We start from the raw sequence: 18,648 nt of genomic DNA on the forward strand, positions 1-18,648 counted from the left end.
TGTGATGCTAAAGTCAATTCTTTTGTCCATAGATCTACAGAAAATCACTGTGGGGAGGCCATATAGATGTTGTGGCTCATGTTGTGTTCCCAGTGAAGGATCTAGTAGTGGATTCAGTAAATGGCTATTTGTACTGGGCCACAATGTATACAGTGGAGAGCACAAGATTGAATGGAGAGGAGTACCTCATATTTCAAGAACAGCCACAGTTTTCTGGTAAACAGGTGACTGATTTTTTATTTTTCTTTCTTTTTGGAGGGATGCAGTGGAGGAGTGGTGTGTGTTTTAGTATTTAGATCTCTTGAATATAGTCAGTTCTCATAGTTGTCAAAACTGTGGTTTTAATGCTGCTCCTTCCCATATGTGAAAGGTACTTCCATTTTGCCAAATGATCTAAGTCTAATGGCCACTTTTGGCTTTCACATGAAAATATGGAACCAGAGCTTTATAGCATCCTGCTTCTTTTGTGATGTTCCCTAGCTTGCAGGCCTGACAGGGCCAGTTTTGAGGCTTAGCACTTGCCAGGGCACCAGAGCTGCACTTCAGGTTGCAAAAGCGCTGCGACAGAAACAGGCTTTGCCTGTGGTGATGAGAGGGGGGCTATGACAGCTGCCTCTGCTGCAGCCTGGCACAGGTTGTTGCTGCTGCTGTTGCCACAGTGCTGGTTAGGGTGCCAGATCTGTCACTGGCACTCTCCATCTTGCCTGGTCCTGTCCCTTGTGTGCTGGCAGGAACAGGAAGTCCCACACCTTGAGGATTGTCAAGGCTTCCCTTCCCTTCCCTTCCCTTCCCTTCCCTTCCCTTCCCTTCCCTTCCCTTCCCTTCCCTTCCCTTCCCTTCCCTTCCCTTCCCTTCCCTTCCCGCCTGCCTTCCCTCCCTCCACAGCTCAAAGCACAGCCCATGTGATGATGTACCCTCTGTACCGAGTGCTGGAGTCAGGCATAGTTTGACTGTCACAGCTCAGCACAGGTAAATTCTTTGCTGCAACAGCTTACTTTAAAACACAGCTCTGGCTGAAGAAGCCTTTGTTTTTATTCCATCTGTCATACAAATTGTGGTCCCATTTTACCTGAAGCCATGTTTTCTATTAAAAATCTTTTCCAGTTTTAGAGATCTATCTCTCTGCATTAGCTTTGTTGTGTTCTGTTTCCCAGAACATTTCACTTTCCTTTCCTGAAAGAAAAGAATTCGGTGTTTCTCCGATTGTAAAAAATAGGCCAGGCCTAGTTTAGTCCACAAAAGGGAATTAACATTCAGAAAGGCCAGCTAATCTCACAGGTCTGTTACATTCATGAGGGTTTGGGGAGAAGAAAAGCTGGTTCTGGTGTGGCACCTACTGTATGTAAGCCCACATACAGAAGAGCTGTAAAACTTCTGTACATGAGAGAAATGTCTGTGCTGCAAAGGATCAATGTGTCTTCCAGTATTAGCCTCCCAGCCTCTCTGTGGAAGCTGGCTGGTGTGAGATGTCTCATGGATTGATATATGCTGTCCAAGCTCAGTGGCACACTTGGACTTAGCACAAATCTTCTGCATGATCTGTTGCAAAGGACCAACAAGTTCCAGTTTATTTTAAGTGGCAAACTTAGAATAAGTTCCTTGCCCCTCTCTTTTGATGCACTACTTGCTTCTCTGGATTGCCTCGTGCTAACCTCAAATTTCTTGTTCTTGCGTTTAAGAACCTTGGCATCAGTAAGATTGCTTGTCTGGTCCTGTCATTTTTTTCTGCACCTTTCTCTATGTCAGTGATACCAGCCTTCAACCATTCACTTATTCACACCTCCTACAAAAAACCATCTCCTCTCCTGCTTCTCTGCTGCCCTAATCTATGCACTGACTTCCTGAACTCAGCCTCCTGCTGTGATGCACGCAGGCAAAAAGCCAAGTAAAAATGCCTAGATTGAGAAGTGACCAGTTATAGCTGACAGGTGTTTCTTTATTAAAACAAAACCCAGAATAAAACTATCAGAAAAAAAAAGGCAGCACAACATCCTTTAATGGTGGAATTGTTGAGCTGGCCGTTATTGTCTCAATATCAAGAGGCAAGTATATATTTGCACAGGTACTAATATGAATCTTCCTTGCACAATGGAGTCCTTTACCTGAACAGAACACGCCTTACCTCAGTAATAAAACACAGATGTAATAGTTAATTGCTGTTATCCAACATTTAAAGCATGTTCTCCACATAAGTGGTTATTGCCGGTATTTACCATCTGTTTTTCTAATAAAGAATTGCTGTTCAGCTGGATCTTTGGCAGTTTGGAACTGTACCTCCTTTTAGCTTGAAATCTGAATGCTAGGAATAGGAATAGAAGAGCCTACTGTGAAAATGGCAGGTTTCCTAAACAAATACAAAGGCAGAGCTTTGAAAGTCTAATTTATTTGGCAGGAACTAGATCTTTTCATGGCAATTATTTCATTTGCTGATCAGTTGTTTAGTTCAGCTGGTGTGTATTGGCATAGCTTGATTGATTTCAGCAGAGCTACTCTGGTTTGTTCCAACTTAGGATGTGGCACAGAATTCCCAAAGCACTTTGTAAGTTGTTTACACTGTACAATGTGGCTGGGACAAAAGTAATTTATAGGGGAGCAGCAAAGTGCATTATATGGAATTGGGGCCAGGACCCTCTAAGTGTGGTCTCTTAATATTTCTCATCAAAAGGTACTTCAAATGGCTAGGTTTATCCTGTATCTTACCCTGTTCAGTGACATTGCACCATCACAATTGCCCAGAGACTAATACCTCCCGTGACCTGGGAAATGTTTGCCTCCTTCTGAAGCATAACAGAAGAGAGGTGTTAAATTACTGCCTGACTCCTGGAAATGAATAGTACAAATATTTATTTGTGTTTCAATAGTGGTGGTACAGGGATCAGGAGAAAGAAGAGGGACACATCTATGGAAAAGTGTAATAGTTGCAGAAAAAATATATGGGGCAAGGAAGAAAGACCCAAATGTTTAAAAAAGCAACAGAAATTCAGGAAGATGTCTTTTGGTGTTGAGCATGGGAGTGAGAATAGGTAAATGGGATAAAATATAGCATGGTTGACTAAATATACACTCAGGCACATACATGCTGTGAGATATTTTTAACAGGGCAACCTACAGGAGCAATCATTCAAACCTTGATTTTCTGACATACAATGTCAACAGAAATATGTCAAGATGTGATTACATAAGGAGCAACAGACAACTAAGTGATATAGCATTTGCTTTCCTGTCATCATCTTCTGCAGTTTATTAATGAAGAGTTAGGAAAAAAAAAGGCTGTTCCACTTGCATACATAATGGAAATTCAAGCTTATAAAAGAATAGTTATGATTAATGTTTGCATGAGAACTTTGAGAGCTGCTGGAAAACATGTTCAGAGAGGCCTCTAAGAACTTGTAAGCTGTGCTAATGGTATAAAATAGACTAAACTTGATAACATTTAGCAGACTAACTTGTGGAAGAAAATTCTACTTTATTCACAGAACAGATTATTAAATATCTGATTTTTATTACTGTTGCATATGGTATTGAATCTGTTGTTTACTGCAGAAGCAAGAAAACTCTATTTTGAATATTAGATCCTATTAAAAAGAAACAACAAATCTTTCTCCTCACTTAAAGGAAGATGAAATATTGCAGTAATGAACAGGAAGATTGTTTGATTTCCTGCCCCCCTTTATTTGATAATAAATTATTTACAAAAATTTAAATATTCAAATTGCCTGCTTAATCAAATAAATGAATTAAAATTTTGCATCTCTTTTCCATAAGTAATGCAACACATTAAATGCTTTATATACAAATCAAAGCTGAAAAACAAAGACAAAAGATCTGAAATACTTCTTTCAAAAGGTGATTCTGACTTTCAGATTGGGTATCACCCATCTGTTTCAGACAAAGAATGTTAAAATACCAGAGGTATTCTGGAGATTTTGATAGGTAGTTTCACTAATCACTTGATACACTATTGCCATCATATCTGAAGTACTCAGATACTCCAGGGATGAACACTGTGACAAGTGTTAATAAAATGTTATCTAGAAAATCATCAGCTCCTATGAATAGGTGTCCACCCAGGACCTGATTATCTGCTTTTGTGTTGGAATAAACATTCCTGGTAGTAATGTTATTCTTGCCAATAAATAGCTACTCATGATATTGTCTATACAACTGTTATGCTTGAGGGCTCTTACCTCAGAAGTGAGGGTGTATTCAGAATGCTATTTGGACTGTGTTTTCTTAGGTGGTTGGTGTAACTTTGGATCTCACCTATGGTTTTCTTTACTGGCTTGTGCAAGATAGTTTATGTCTAAACCTATACAGAACTTCTCTCTGCAAAGAAGGGTAAGTAAATGCATAGAAGAGGTAAGAAAGTCTGTATTTTCCAGTTTTTGTAACATCTTTTAAGAAAAAAAAATGTTGTCCGGGGCTGGGCACACTATTTACTAATTTAGCAATAAACAAAAAGAATAGCTAATGATCATGGCTAGCTGATGGCAAACTACATGTTGAGATGGTGGGTAGCACAGTTTTACAGTGGGAGAAACACAGTATGGAACCTCAGCTGAACTGAGGTCATGCTCATCAATTTTTAGACTTAGCTTTAGGAAATAATTGCTGTTTATTGTCTATTTTAACTTGGCGTTTACAACACTTGACAGTTTCCAAGTGCCTGGAGCTCTGTAACTTGCTCATCTGTCATGAAGCTCAGGACTTGAACTGACACCTCTTTCTCACCTGAGCAAACAGTACTCAGCAGGCTTTCCTCTTGATCATCCTGAACATGGAGTGGCTGCATTATTCCTGAAAGGCAAAGTTTAAAAGACAAACCATAACAAACCATGTTTATGGGTTAGCTCGATTATATATTAAAACCTTGAGAAAAATGGTGGTTTGTTCTCCAAGAGCCACATATATAATGCATAGTAGTTTGTGAAACTATGTTTTTGCTCCCTTCCTTGTGGAGAATGCCATTACTTATTTTTTTTTTCAGCATCAGATTAAACTTCTTAAATTTAATTGAGCAGCATCTGTATTTACATGTGCTCATAATGTTGCAGGCTGGTTTTGTGTGGAATCAGCTGAATTTTATGACTTATTTTAGACTTGTTATGATTAATAGTAAACACTTCAGGAATCAAAATATGTTGATTAGTTTTAGCTGGAACATGAAGCCTCATTGTGAACCAATTGGCAGCCATAAATCATTGTCCTTGGCATGCCAGAATTCAGAGATTAGAAGTAATCCATCCTAATGGACCTGATGGTGTGTCAAAGCTTTTCCAAATTTGTTTTGGATAGCACGTGTCTGAGCTCAAAGACATTTCTGAGATGGCAAAATGATGCCTCTTACCACATAGTTAATCTCTTGCCCAGAAGATAAATTGGGACCTAAAAAGGCCTGTAAATTTTGACATACAATATATTAGGCAGATTAAATCACCAGTGATCCCAGTGGAGAAAAATGTTAATAGAGATTAATAAAAAATGGAAGGAAACTAGCAGGGTCAAATAAATCTGGGTTCCTGAAGTAATGAACTAGAATGAATCTCATGCTCTGAAGTAGATGTCACTGTTTCAGTGGAATTGCTGAGAGAAGGTGCGCTGATTTTTCAAAATACTAATTTTTCTGCATCTATGCAGCAGAATATTAAACCATTTTATAATTGTTTTCCAATGAGATAAAGGGAATGAAGGCCTTTTTGTTTTTTCTGCAATGTTTTATGTTCTGAAAAGTGTTCTGCTTTAAAGAGCTTAAATAAAACTTTTTGATTTGTTTTCCTGCCTCCTACAGGAGTATTAAGAATTTCAGTTATAAGAAACCTACCAATATGTCAAACAATACATAAATCTGTTCCCTCTACATGTGTGCTATCAGTTTGCTAATTTCATATATGTTTTCACAGTTGTGGTAATGCCATTGTCACAGAATTTGTACCATGGAGTACTTCACAAATATCTCAGGGTGCTCTGGAATACTACAGTGGTCGTCTGTTCTGGATTAATAGGCTTCAGTTCATTACAGCCCAGGAAGTCAATCAGAGCCTTAGCGTTTCCTTCTCACAACCAGCAGAGTTTACAGCTTTTACCCTTGTTCACACATCACTTAAACCTTTGCCAGGTACCTTTTTTTATTTATCTAAACTCCTCAATAAAGGTATTCAATATCAGCCTGCAGTTATTCATTCTTGAAATTCTTTAATCATTTGACAAAATATAAGGAGAAGAGCAACTTATTAGTAAATATATCAGGATACAGCTGGATAATGTACAATTATAAAAGCTGATAGAATGGGTATGAATAAAAAGAATACATGGTGGTGATACTTATTTTTTCCATTAATGATGGTTTAAAGGATTTTCCGTATTACTTTTATGTTTTAAGTTGGGTTTGAATAGTCTACCTATTCCTCACATTCTTCAGATTATTATTTTTTTCTTCTGTTTATGGACAGGAAATTTTTCTTTTACACCAAAAGTGATTCCAGATTCAGTGCCAGAGTCTTCTTTCAGAATTAAAGGAAATTCCTCAAGTTTCCACATCACTTGGAGTCCCTCCACAAATGTGGAATGGGGAACTGTCTTTTACTGCGTGGGATCAAAAACTCTTCAAGTGAGGATATTGCTGCAATCCCTCCATATTATCAACATGTATTACTGTATCTACTTGCTGATACATCTATTTTTAAAAAGAAATTGAGTTTGTTTCTTCAGCATTTGCAAACTGGTCAAGAACCAAACCAAACAGAGAACAAGTTGTCCAGTTTCTCCAGCACTGCAGCCAGCAGTGGCTCTGGGCTAGCAGCTGGGGTGTGAAGAGCCAGGCAAGGAGCTCATGGTGCTCAAAGATTCATGAGAAAGCCTCTCACAGTAACTCAGAGACAGAAGTGCCCTCTGAGATGACAGTGGCACAGCCTTTGCCTGAATGTGAAATCTAGCCTTCATCCACCCTTAACTTTAGTGCATTTGGCAAGCTTTACTCTAAATTCAAAGGGCAGATTGCTGGCACATTGCTATACATCACTACAGTGCCACAGGAGCTGGTGAAACAACAACTCACAGGAAGAGAAGCCCTGTTTTTATATAGTTGACCAGTTTGGTGGGGGAATTTTGGAAAACTGAAGGCCTTTCTGAGTAGGAAAAAAGTCGTGCTTTATTTTGTTCTATTTAATTTCATTTGCAGTCTCTGGAGAGTGAAGGATGCCTCTATCCCCATAAGCTGACAGTGCCATCCTACCAAGTGGACTGGCTGGACCCATTCACACTCTTTGATTTTACTGTCACTCCATACACATACTGGGGCAAAGCACCAATGACATCTGTGTCACTTCGAGCCCCTGAAGGAGGTACTAAAATTTTTAATCCTGTTCCTCACATTTAAAGGGTCCTGAGAGCAGCTCAATGTCAGCAAGTGAAAACCTGGAGAAGGGTGAGCAGCTTTCAGAGCTACTCAGCTGCAGGCAGAGTTGCAAGGACATGTTTCTGAGTATCTTTGGCAATTATCTATTGCAAACATAAATGCAGACAATTGAAGTAATAGAATTCAGAAAAGAAAATGCATGACAATATATCCACCATGTGCCTATGACTATGAGCAAGAAAGAGAAACTGAATTCATTAAAATGAACACTGAAGGCTGCATGCCATATCTTAACAAGTTATTATATTTTTAATAAATTTTATGCACATTTACTGTTGCTTTAGTATTTATTTTTGCTCTTAGGCATGTCAAAATTAAGTTAGTTAAAGTATACTGTTGAGTGACTGAAGCTCTGAGAAAGCTTATGAGAGGCAATATATTTTGAAGTGAATAGGAGAAGGGTTAGAATACACTCTGTGTTTACAGCTCTACAGTTACAGGATATGTAACTAAATAGATATGTCCCAATCTTGGTGCAAGAATACATTTTTTTCTTGTTTATACAGCTCTGTCTTTTAGCTAGGCAAGTTAAAATCAGATAGCCACATACCAATGAAAACCAAAAAGGAATTACCATGAAGTTTTAGATAATCTTCTGTAGTTTACACCTCATCAACTGCTATCTGTCTCTGTCAGCATTGGGGTTGTCAAGCTCAGGCTCAAAACTAAAAGAGGTATTATGAGGTAGAGTTTGTGTTTTAATAGGAGAATTTTGTTCTGTGGATTTTATTTTTTTATACAGTTCCTTCAGCCCCTATGAACCCTAGAATCTATGTGTCACAAAATAACTTACATGAAAGTGATGGGAAAGTCCGTGTGGAGTTCAGGTGGGACAGACCTGAAAGAGACAATGGAAGGTTAACGCAGTTCAGGGTTTATTATCAGTTATTGAATCAGAGTGGCACTGCTGGCACTTTCACAGAGTGGATTGAAGGCAATGTTGAACCCCGCCAGATGCAGTTTTCTCTCAAGGATGTGCTTCCCAGCCTCACAGTAAGGTTTCAGGTATGAAAAATTACTGAGCTTGTCTCGTGCTGGATGGTAGATGTTATCTGTGCAGTCTGATGTGTTTGCCTGGGAGATGTTTCTTTGGCTTGGAGCAAGAGCTTGTGGTTTCTGCTTGTAGAACTGCTGATTTGCTGATTCACTCATGGATACCCGGCTTAACCTTTCCATGTATCATATTGTTCACTAAATGGTGAAGCCCAGAAGAAACTTTTCTAGAGGTCTTCCCAAGCCACTGCTAAAAACTGCAAGTTGGACACAGATTCAACTGATCTGGCAGAGAGTGACAGGCCGTTTGAACAGAGCCACAGTTTAAGAAATGCAAGAACTCACATGGCTTCCAGGGAAAGAAATTTCCATTTCAAAACTTGTCAGGAAGTCATATTTTCATTGTGATGGAAGTTTTGAGACATAAAGAATGTGTGCTTCAAAGACAAGTTAAAAGCATGAGAGCTTGTAATAGACCAGGTATTGATGGGGGAGAACACCATGTTGGTTGCAAGGTCAACCAACAGTAGGAATTGTTCCAAGCTGGGAAAGGAAACAAGACTGTCTGGAGTTCTTTGAGCTCTAATTGTTAAATGCAGCATGGATTATCACTCTCTGGGCTGCTGCTTAAAATTCTCTTCATAGCCACCATCCCAACCTGAATGTAGCCTTTGAACTGACCAGCACAGCCTTATGTCAGAGCACACACTTTTGTTCCTAGATGAGCAGACAAGGTCTTCTGATTTTGTCACCAGCTATGACTCTACAGCCTCTCAAATGCAGTCATTTATGCTGTTACTTAGCATAAGTATTAATTTCCTGTCCACAGGTGCAAGCCTTCACCTCTGTAGGTGCAGGACCTTTGTCTGATATGGCAGAGAAGAATTCATCAGGTATGGATGATTTAGTTGCTATCTCATGGTTTGTGTGCAGTAGCTGGTGAAAATGAGAGTACAAGAATTTGGCAATCTGATAAATAGCCTCCAACTCTTTATGTGACATACAGCAGACATGACAGAGGAAACAGGTTACAGCCTCTGATATGAAAGATGAACACATTCCTTATCATTAGACTAAATTTCAGGAATTTCAAGCCTTTTCTCAAAACTATGCTAAATTAGCTTTTTTGTGCGACTAACTCTAGGCTAGCATGGAACAGTAAGTTTTCTCCTGTAATCTATATACTGCTAGAGGTCATAAAATATTTCTAACTAGACTGTCAAAGCTAACCAGGGGACTTAGAGATTTACTAGAGATCATAGCTATTTCTAGTTTGGCTGTTAAAGGTAGTTATATGAGCAAATGTGTTTTACAATACTTAAATTTTTTAGGTAAGTATTCACAATGCCACTGAAAATATCTTAGTAGTTTGATTGTGATGACAAGAGAGCATCTCATTATTTTTTTTTATTTACTGTGGCATACAACCAAATATAATAATTTCAAGCCCATCATGTATTTGTATGTTGTACTTACTTTCTTGAATGATTATCATTAACTAGGATGGGTTTTTTTGTAAATTCTGCTGTGCTCTTTTCCTTACAGATATTTTCCCTGTCCCAACTCTAATAACTATTACTGCCAACAAATTGTTTCTTACTGACATAGACAGTAGTCATACCATATGGGAACTTTCAGCAAAGACTGATGTAAAGGACATCTGTTATACTGCTAATGATGACAAATTATACCATATCACTGAAGATTCTCTTTTTATTTTGAACATACAGAATGCTTCAATGTTTCAGGTATTCCTTTGTTCACTCTCTTACTTGAGAGATTGTGGCCATTTTTGTCATTATTTTATGGCCAACTATATTTTTGAAAAAGGAAAGATGACCAGAGTGTGCCATTGGCAAAATTATCCTATTAATCATAAATGGCTTTACTGACATCTGTTTTGTTGATATTTTATCAGATATTTAATTTAAGATTCTCACTATTTAATACAAGAAATCTATATTTTGTATCACATTTAATTTGGTTTACTTCATTCTAATTTCGAGAATATGGAGGCAACAATTAATATTTGTGAAACAATGGTTTTGATTTGTCTAAAAATATTGCCAATCCAGGACATATTTTTATATTTTGAAATTTTTCTTTCAGAAACAAATTGAATTCATAATGTCCTAATATCAGGTTGGAAAATTCTGTCCTTTTTTATTTTTTTCTTAAGTTTTTCAAAGATGCATATCTTCACAATGTCACAGCCATCACAGTTGACTGGATTGCAAGACATCTCTTTGTTGCCATGAAAACGCCACAGAATGAAACTCAAATATTTGTTATTGATCTTGAGCTCAAGAAAAAGTCTCTAAAAGCCTTGAACATGCAGCTAGGCAAAAGTAATTCAACTGTATCATCTCTGTTTTCCTATCCTTTCTTAAGGTAAGGCCCATATTGCTAATAACTTTTTTAAAGCAAATTTTAGACTGTTTAATTGATTATTTGATTAATTTGATTTTCATTAAAACTTCAAAGTGTTAAGGACCAAAAAGAAATTTTCATAATACATGAGTTATGGCATTATATAAATCTCAGAAATTTTTGTATGTAGTACTACTTTAGTACTGCTAGTTGAGCTTGGACATATCTAATTTCAAAAAGATACCAGTATTTGAGTAAAGATTTCAAATTATGCTAAAATACTGACAGGTTCTTTGATTTAAGTAATACAAATGAATGTCAGCACCAGACAACTTTTTTACAGTAACCATTTTATCCAGAAGAGTCACTTATTGTGGCCTTCCATACAAAAAATAATAAATTGGCACTTGGAATCACTTTGCAAGTACGCTGCTGTAGTTACCTGTGGTTTCAAATGTTCTGGGAGATTTGTGACTACTTAGCACTTAGACTAGGATTGCATTTAGGGAAGATTGCTCAGCTTGAAGTTTTTCTACTGAAAGCAATGCATTTTCTTTGATAGCCGCTTGTATTGGATGGAAGAGCTTGATAATGGCAGCCGCATGTTTTATTATGATATTCTGAATAACACTGTGCACTACATTTTGGGACACATATTGGCAGAAAAACAGATGAGGAGCTCCTGCACCTGTAATGTCTCAGAAGCAGAGCTAGGAAGACCTATGACTATAGATTTGTCTGACTCCAAAAATCCCCAGCTGCTTTTTATCAGAGGAAGAGATGAAATATGGGCCTCAGATGTGGATGGTTGCTACTGCTGGAGATTTACCAAAGTACCAAATATTCAAGGTGTGAGAGCTCTTTTATTTTTCTAAGTAGTTTGTGATTCTTGCTGTCTCTTACTTCAAACAACTTTTGTTTTCAAAAATAGCATTCATGAAGCATTTTGTTTTTAAAACTGATTCATCTATAGTAAATATAGACAAAAATTTGTGTTCTGTGTTTCCAGTTGTGTCCTCTGTTAATACAAACTGGGAAGAAGAGCAGTGTGAGGATGTTTACTGATGCTGTATGTATTCTAGTAAGATGTAAATCAAATAAAATGCTACAGCCTCAAGTGCTATTTGTCAATAGATTTCCCTTAGAGTATTTATTAGAGTGTTAATAGAGTATTATTTTGCTAAGGCTTCATATGTGCTACACCTATTGCAGTTTATCTCAATGAGAACATACAATAACAATTTATGCCTAAAAATGGCATTGCAGGCTTCAATATGTGGGGAAGGTACTTCAGGCAGGTAGGGTCTTGTGTGAAAAATTATCCATGTTTCACTTCTTATAATAATAACACTTATTCTTGATTGCTTGGTTCTCAGCTCAGTTCTGGAGGAGTGCTGGTAAAGCTGCTCTGCTGCCAGAGAAACTGTCTTAATTGTTCTGGGAGATGGCAGACCAGGTGGTTTTCATCTTGGAAAAAGGAGCAAAGTTTCTATAGTCAAGTCTTCTATTTCTTGTGTTTGTTAATTGAATAGCTTTGTTAATTGAATGGTTTTTTAATTGAATATTTCTTGTGTGTGTTACTTGAATTGAATCCCATAATTATGGATAATAAAGCACCTTCAAATCTACACTTTTAAACTGGAATAACAGTGTCTCAGCTCATGAGACCCACTGGAAAATATCAGAAATCTCTTGTCAAGGGGAGATCTTTGAGGATAAGGTATGGCCAAGATACTCACCCATATTGAGTCACTGTGAATACAAGCACCTGTCTACTCTTGTAAAACCATCTGCTCAGAGTTGCTTGTAAAACTTAATGATGCAATGTTTTCCTACAGGTGATAAAATTGGCAGCTTGACTGCAGATAAGAAATTTATATACTGGACCTTCGAAACAAAGGGATACACTGAAATTTGGTTGGCAAATAGAGAAACCAGAAGACACTTTCTTCTCAAGAGAGCAAATCGTGAGCTGAAAATCTTAGCTTACAGCTCAGCAGTACAATCATATCCAGGTAGAGGGCATGTGGGTTGTTTTGTAAATGTAACCAATTTATTTCAGAGCATGTATTTCAGTTGCAGATTGTGCTATGTGTATTTATGTAACGTGTGCTTCATGGATTCAGGTACCTTCTACAGAGAAACAATTTGCACATTTTTAAAAGGATGAATATAAAGACTGGCCTTGTGTTGAATACGATGGAAGGTCATGATGATGAATATTGCCCCTGTTTGCTAATGCATAACTATGCCTATTTTCAAAGTTGTGTCAGACCTGGAGATTTAGAAAAGGCAGTGCACATTATAGCACAGAAAAAAAGCAAATATGTACCAAAGTGTTGTATTAAGAGTTTGATAATGATTCATGCTGTGACACAGATTTCTGAGTTTGTTCACAAGTATGTAAAACTGAAAAAAGTCTGTCCTTTCAAAGACATAAGAACTCTGCTTATTAAAGTGATTTATAAAGAATTACCCAAGATACAATTACAGGTTACATTATGGGAGACCTAGACTTCACTTAGAACTCCTAATATTTTAAACAAACTGTTGTAAAATGATAACGAAAGAAATAGAAATTAGTTTTAGTAGAAAATTAGGATTCATGGTACCTATAGGTGTTATCTTTGCAAATGCAGAGGTTTGGAACAGCTACTAGCAGGATAAATACATTCAAAATAATTCTTGAACTCCAGTTTTGCATAAAAACCTGGTAAATATACAAGAGAATATTTTAACAAGATGGACCTCTTTGGAATAAAAAACATTCACATTCTTTTGGGTAGCTGGTAGAGTCATGCCTGCCTGCAGCTGCTCTGACCAATGCTCAGGCCATTCTTGCCAGCACTTTGGGCGTGTTTGTTCTCATGAGATCTGTGTGGGCTTGGCATTGGTGCAGGAGCCTGGTTTGGCTGTACCTGGCTGGTGCAGAATGTGCCAATCCCTATCCCCAGGGATAGGGTTTCCTGCAAGAGCTCCAGGCTTCTCTGCTGCAGAAAGGGAAGAACCAATTTTCAGTCCAAATGGATTATTTCTACCCAGAGATTCCCACAGAGATTTTCTTATTTACACTGACTGCTGCAAATATAGTTCGAGGAATATGCATGAACCTGACTTTGGTAGGAATGGAAGAGCTGCTCATTTTGGGAGAAAAGGTCTTGACTGTGAGGTCAATTTGTTGTGCCCTAAGGGCAAGCATTGGTCCTTGTACCTTCTTCCCTGTGCACACACATGCCTAAATTTCTTTATTCTTAGTGGGAAATCTGTTTAATATATTTTTATTTTGTTTTTGAAAGTACATCAAGTGATGAGGAATTTTCTTTTGTTACTTTTTGGTAACTGTCAGAGTGTAGTTTTCTATTGTTTTCTCCCTATAGACTCCTTTTCTACCTCCCAAATTTGTCTGTCCTTACCTGTTGTTACATTACACACGGAAAGCTGTTTGGAAGAAAAACAGATAGCATTTAATTGCTAGAGAAAGGCACTGTCTATTCTGCATATCTGTCTTTCCTGTGACAGGCAAGCTTGGGCTCATCAAAATGTGCTGCCCTTGACAATGCAGCAGCTACAGTTTGCATTTCCATTTTCTACTTCAACAAGAACATAAATTCTTTATTAAAGTTGTATCTTATCAAAGATAAATGAGCATTTCTTGGATGACCACTGTTTTTGTGTCCCTGAAAATAAGCAAATAAAGTACATTCAGGTGGGATTTGCCTCTGTTTCTGTTTGTGAAAACAGAAAGAATACTTTGTAGTCATGCTTTCTTTTAAGAATGGTGGTAGAATCCCATGCAAGTTTGAATGGGTCCAGCCATGATTAACTTTTTAAAAATCTTTTGATGTCTTTCCTAGATAAAAGATGCCTGGCTGTCCTGCTAGACACTGAGAAACCTACTATCCTTGCTGCTACTAACACCAGTTTTACATTAAGCTTGCCATCTGTCACACCACAGCAGCTATGCCCTGGCATATCCCAGCCTACACCAACCTACCTGGTATTTTCCAGACAAATTACAAACAACTGCAGGAACTCAAGATACTGCTTGTCTGCTTTACAGCAAAAAACATTGGTATGGCTATTTCACACAGAAATGCATGTGATATCATATATAAACAGGAAATGTAATATCACTTCTAGTAATTTTATAAACCATTCTGTAGCTCTTTGTCAGTGAGTTTTTCTATTTCCACACCCCAAGAGTAATTGTTCTTTCTCTCTGGTATTTGGTTAGTGGTAGATTCCTTAGTTTTCTTTTGTGCAAGTATCCCTCTACTTTTCAATATGTCTTTGCTAAAATCCTGTTGAAATGGGTCTTCAGTTTCTGGTGAAATAACTCTTGAGACTGTCCATCAGCCATATAGCTTGTCTTTATGTGCTTTGTGGTATTGCTATTTGTGTTTGTAATGTTTTGTTTCTTACATTTTCTTTGACTTTGCCATTTCCTGTGTGCATACCAGCCCCTGAACAGTGGATATTGCACTTTGGCTTGTTTTTTGGTATATGCTTTCTTTTCTGTAGGGGCCTATTACCCAAACTGTGATTTTAACATTCCTTTTTTAAAGACTAAAGTGTATTACAATGCAAAAACACTGCTGTATTGCTTTTTTAACACACATTTCATTGACAGATGATTAAGCTGACATATGGCTCTCTTTTTTAAGAATGCATGTTTATTATCTGATTTCAAATTACAGGAATTTCAGAGTCCTACTGCTATCTTAAACAACCTACAGCCATTTTCAAGTTATGTCATACATGTTGCAGTGAAAAATTACTATTCAGATGAGGAAGTGCTGCCAGGGCAAAAAGGCACCGTTGGCACAACTTTGTATGGAGGTTTGTTTCATATTTTATTCTGATTTTGAACAGAATTCTCATCTCAGTTAGAGAAAGGTGTATGTAAGTTTGGGTAGTAAATCAGAAAGCAGAGAAATAATCTGCTTAAAATGTAATCTGTGTAGGTCCTCACAAGCTTGTGGCAAGCAGACTTGATGAATTTGTAAGACTCATAAGACTCCTATGTATTCTTTAATGCTTTGGCTCACTGGCTTCCTGAGGAAAGATAAATTATGGTTAAAAGTGATTAAAAAGTTTCAGTTTCTGCCTTGGAGCACATATTTAAATAAATTGTATTTGAATGTTTATGTGGTTATGTATGTTTAAATATTTGTACTATGTATTCATTCAGCATTAAGATTTTTTTTCCTTGGCTTGACGTCATTCTCATAATTGCTGTTTCTTAGGGTAATGCAAATTTGTTTTGTTGCGAAGCAGGCTGAAAAGACTATGTTTCATTTTTACTTTTGGCCTGAATGACAACAGCCCATTTTCAGTTGATTTCAGGAATTTTGATGTGCCCTTTCAGTCCTTGTTCTTTGAGAATACTACAGTCTGAGCTAGATGCCTTCCCTGTGTGTAAACAACTCAGTTATGGGAAGGAAGATGGTTCTACTCATTTCCTGCTTCACTCTACCTGTTTTCAGCCGTGGGGCAGCTACTATGCCAGTTTCCCTGAAGCTCTTGACATCTTCCAGGAAGAAAAGGACCATGCAAAAATGCATGCTATGCTTTTGCAAGTGTTGTAATCCAACCCAATAGGTAGCTGTAACCCAACTACCATTTTCTTGATTTGCATGTGTATTTTTGCACATATAAACTTGTCTTCATGAGGAGCTGCCTTTGTGCTTCTCTTCAGATAATTTTATCAGTGCTTCTGTTGAACTCACTAGCTGAAAACATGGGAACCTATTATGAGAGGTAGCTATTCCCTGTCCTATACACAGTGCTTGCTCTTCTGTTGTGTCTGGTTTGCTCTGTTGTGACTGGTGTCACCAGCCAGTGTCAGCTTGATCCACATAATCTCTTCACTTGCAAAGCCATCAGGCACCTCTGTTAATTCCTAAGTCAGCAAATCAGAATTGCAGCCAAGTCTACATGAGAGCATGTCTATGTTTTACAGAAAGACTAGGGAGATGGTACCTTGGTGTTGAACTCACTGGGATATGGGAATACTGTGGCCCCCATCTTCACTAGTTTTCCTGCCTGGCTCTTGTCCTGCAGAGTTGGAGCAGTTCTTTGAGAGGAGGGTAAGGGAGTGCAACTGAGAGGCACAGTGGCCTCTGGTCCTTGGGCACTGGCTCCCTTAGCCCAGCTGCAGCAGGGCTGGCTGGAGCTGGCACAGAGCTGTGCAGGCTCTGTAGCTGTGCACGTGGATATTGCCATGACGTGCACTGAGGGAGCCACAGTAGGACTCCTAAGGTCTCCCCTCATCTCTTTTTACCTGTCCTTGGCTTTTGGCTGCTTCAGAAGGTGATGAAATAACTGGAATTGAAGGAAGTAGAGCCGCTGCTGTGTTTTTCTTACTTTCCTCAACATCTCTTTCCACTGGTGATCGACTGTGCCCAAGAAAACACTTTATCCAGAATACCTGACTACAATTACATGCCAGGAGTCCTGACTTATTTTCTTCTTTCCTTAAGGATACACTTTGGTTTCTTTAAAGGTTCATACATAGAATAAATAACCTCTCTTTTTGCCACCATTGTCCACAGGAGATTGTCACTTGTGAGCTGCCAGTGGCTTTTCTTTTGCACAGATCATTCCCTGTTTTTTTGTTCTGGGAACAGTCACATTTTTTCCCTTAAAAATTTTCCCCCTCTGTTTAAGGTGAACTTTTTTCTTCTTTCAAATGAAAGTAAAACAAGAGTTGCAGGCATATTGCCACTCTTCTTGTGGAATCTAGACATGCTGTACTTTGGAAGTTCTCTTTCAACTATGCTGGTTTTTCCCTCTCAACAGTCAGATCTCTTAGCATCTGCACCACCAGGAAAATAGGCTCCCATCCTGTGTGGATCTCGGAATATTGTGAGCTGGTCTCTTCTACCATGCCTGCAGTGAGAGGACTGGAAGAAATGGCCTTTAGCTGAGATGGGAGATTCAGATTAGATATCAGAAAAAATGTTTACACTGTTTAAGTGGTCAGGCACTGGAAGTGCTTTCTCAGGGAGGTGGTGGAGTCACCATCCCTGGAGGTGTTTAAGGGGCCTCTGGATGATGTGGTTTAGTGGTTTAGGGGTTACAGTGGTAGTGTTGGTTGATGGTTCAGCGTAATGATCTGAAAGGTCTCTTCCAACCTTGATGATTTTATCTTCCTACGGATTCTATGGAGAAAACAAACAAACAAAAAAACCCCTAAACACCCAACAACTCTAGCCTTCAATCAGTAGATTTCAATTCTTTGCATGGGATTCCACATCTGTAACATAAAATCTGTGTGACGCATTGATTGTATAAGATTCAATACTCTTGGGATATGGCAAGAATTAACAGTTACTTCTTTGTATGGTAAGCTGTGCCATCCTGCAGCAGTGTACACCCTTTCAGTGATGAAACATAAAAGTAGCTAATGAAATGGGGGACTGTATTTCTCCACTCAAATGGAATTTTTCAGTCTCATGTTAAAATAAAAGATGAAACTCAGAACAGGCTTCTCTAGCTGAGACAAAAAGAAAAATCTGGATAAAAATCAAGTTTTAGACAAAAAGCAAACCAAACCAATAAAAAAACCCCTCACCCCACCCCAGCCTACAAACCCTGAGTATTTTGAATAGCTATTTGTATCAACATTCAGAGCTTTACACAATTTGTTGAAAAACTTCCAGCCAGCTGTAAATAGAAGGTATATTGTGTCCTGACACTTATGTTCTCAATTCCATGAATGCAACGGCTAGTTTAAATTGTAATCAGATGCTGCTAGAGCCTCTTGAAGTGTGCACACTATTTAACACCTCTGAAGCTGTGTGAATTCCCTCTGCCTTTCTCTTAATTCTGTAATGAAGTGAAAGAAGCTTGGAATAATTTGTGCTTTC

The 18,648-nt window shown here is 38.1% G+C and overlaps 1 protein-coding gene across 2 annotated transcripts in view; it reads left to right on the forward strand.

Annotated features, from left to right (window-relative positions):
• ROS1 (ROS proto-oncogene 1, receptor tyrosine kinase) overlaps positions 1-18,648 on the forward strand; it is a 68,574-nt gene that overhangs the window by 19,845 nt on the left and 30,081 nt on the right. For both annotated transcript variants that reach the window (XR_014850942.1, XM_085056106.1), the window contains exons 17-29: positions 33-224; positions 4,238-4,338; positions 5,901-6,115; positions 6,450-6,607; positions 7,178-7,340; positions 8,157-8,419; positions 9,237-9,300; positions 9,953-10,155; positions 10,587-10,798; positions 11,340-11,626; positions 12,616-12,792; positions 14,632-14,849; positions 15,475-15,616. Coding sequence is in view for 1 of the 2 variants with exons in the window: in XM_085056106.1 (XP_084912232.1) it covers positions 33-224; positions 4,238-4,338; positions 5,901-6,115; positions 6,450-6,607; positions 7,178-7,340; positions 8,157-8,419; positions 9,237-9,300; positions 9,953-10,155; positions 10,587-10,798; positions 11,340-11,626; positions 12,616-12,792; positions 14,632-14,849; positions 15,475-15,616 (2,395 nt within the window). In the remaining variant the exon portion in view is untranslated. The remainder of the gene's footprint in view (positions 1-32; positions 225-4,237; positions 4,339-5,900; positions 6,116-6,449; positions 6,608-7,177; positions 7,341-8,156; positions 8,420-9,236; positions 9,301-9,952; positions 10,156-10,586; positions 10,799-11,339; positions 11,627-12,615; positions 12,793-14,631; positions 14,850-15,474; positions 15,617-18,648) is intronic.

Source organism: Lichenostomus cassidix, chromosome 3 (genome assembly GCF_008360975.1).
Source record: "Lichenostomus cassidix isolate B80296 chromosome 3, HeHo_3.0, whole genome shotgun sequence".
Classification (NCBI taxonomy): Eukaryota; Metazoa; Chordata; class Aves; order Passeriformes; family Meliphagidae; genus Lichenostomus; species Lichenostomus cassidix.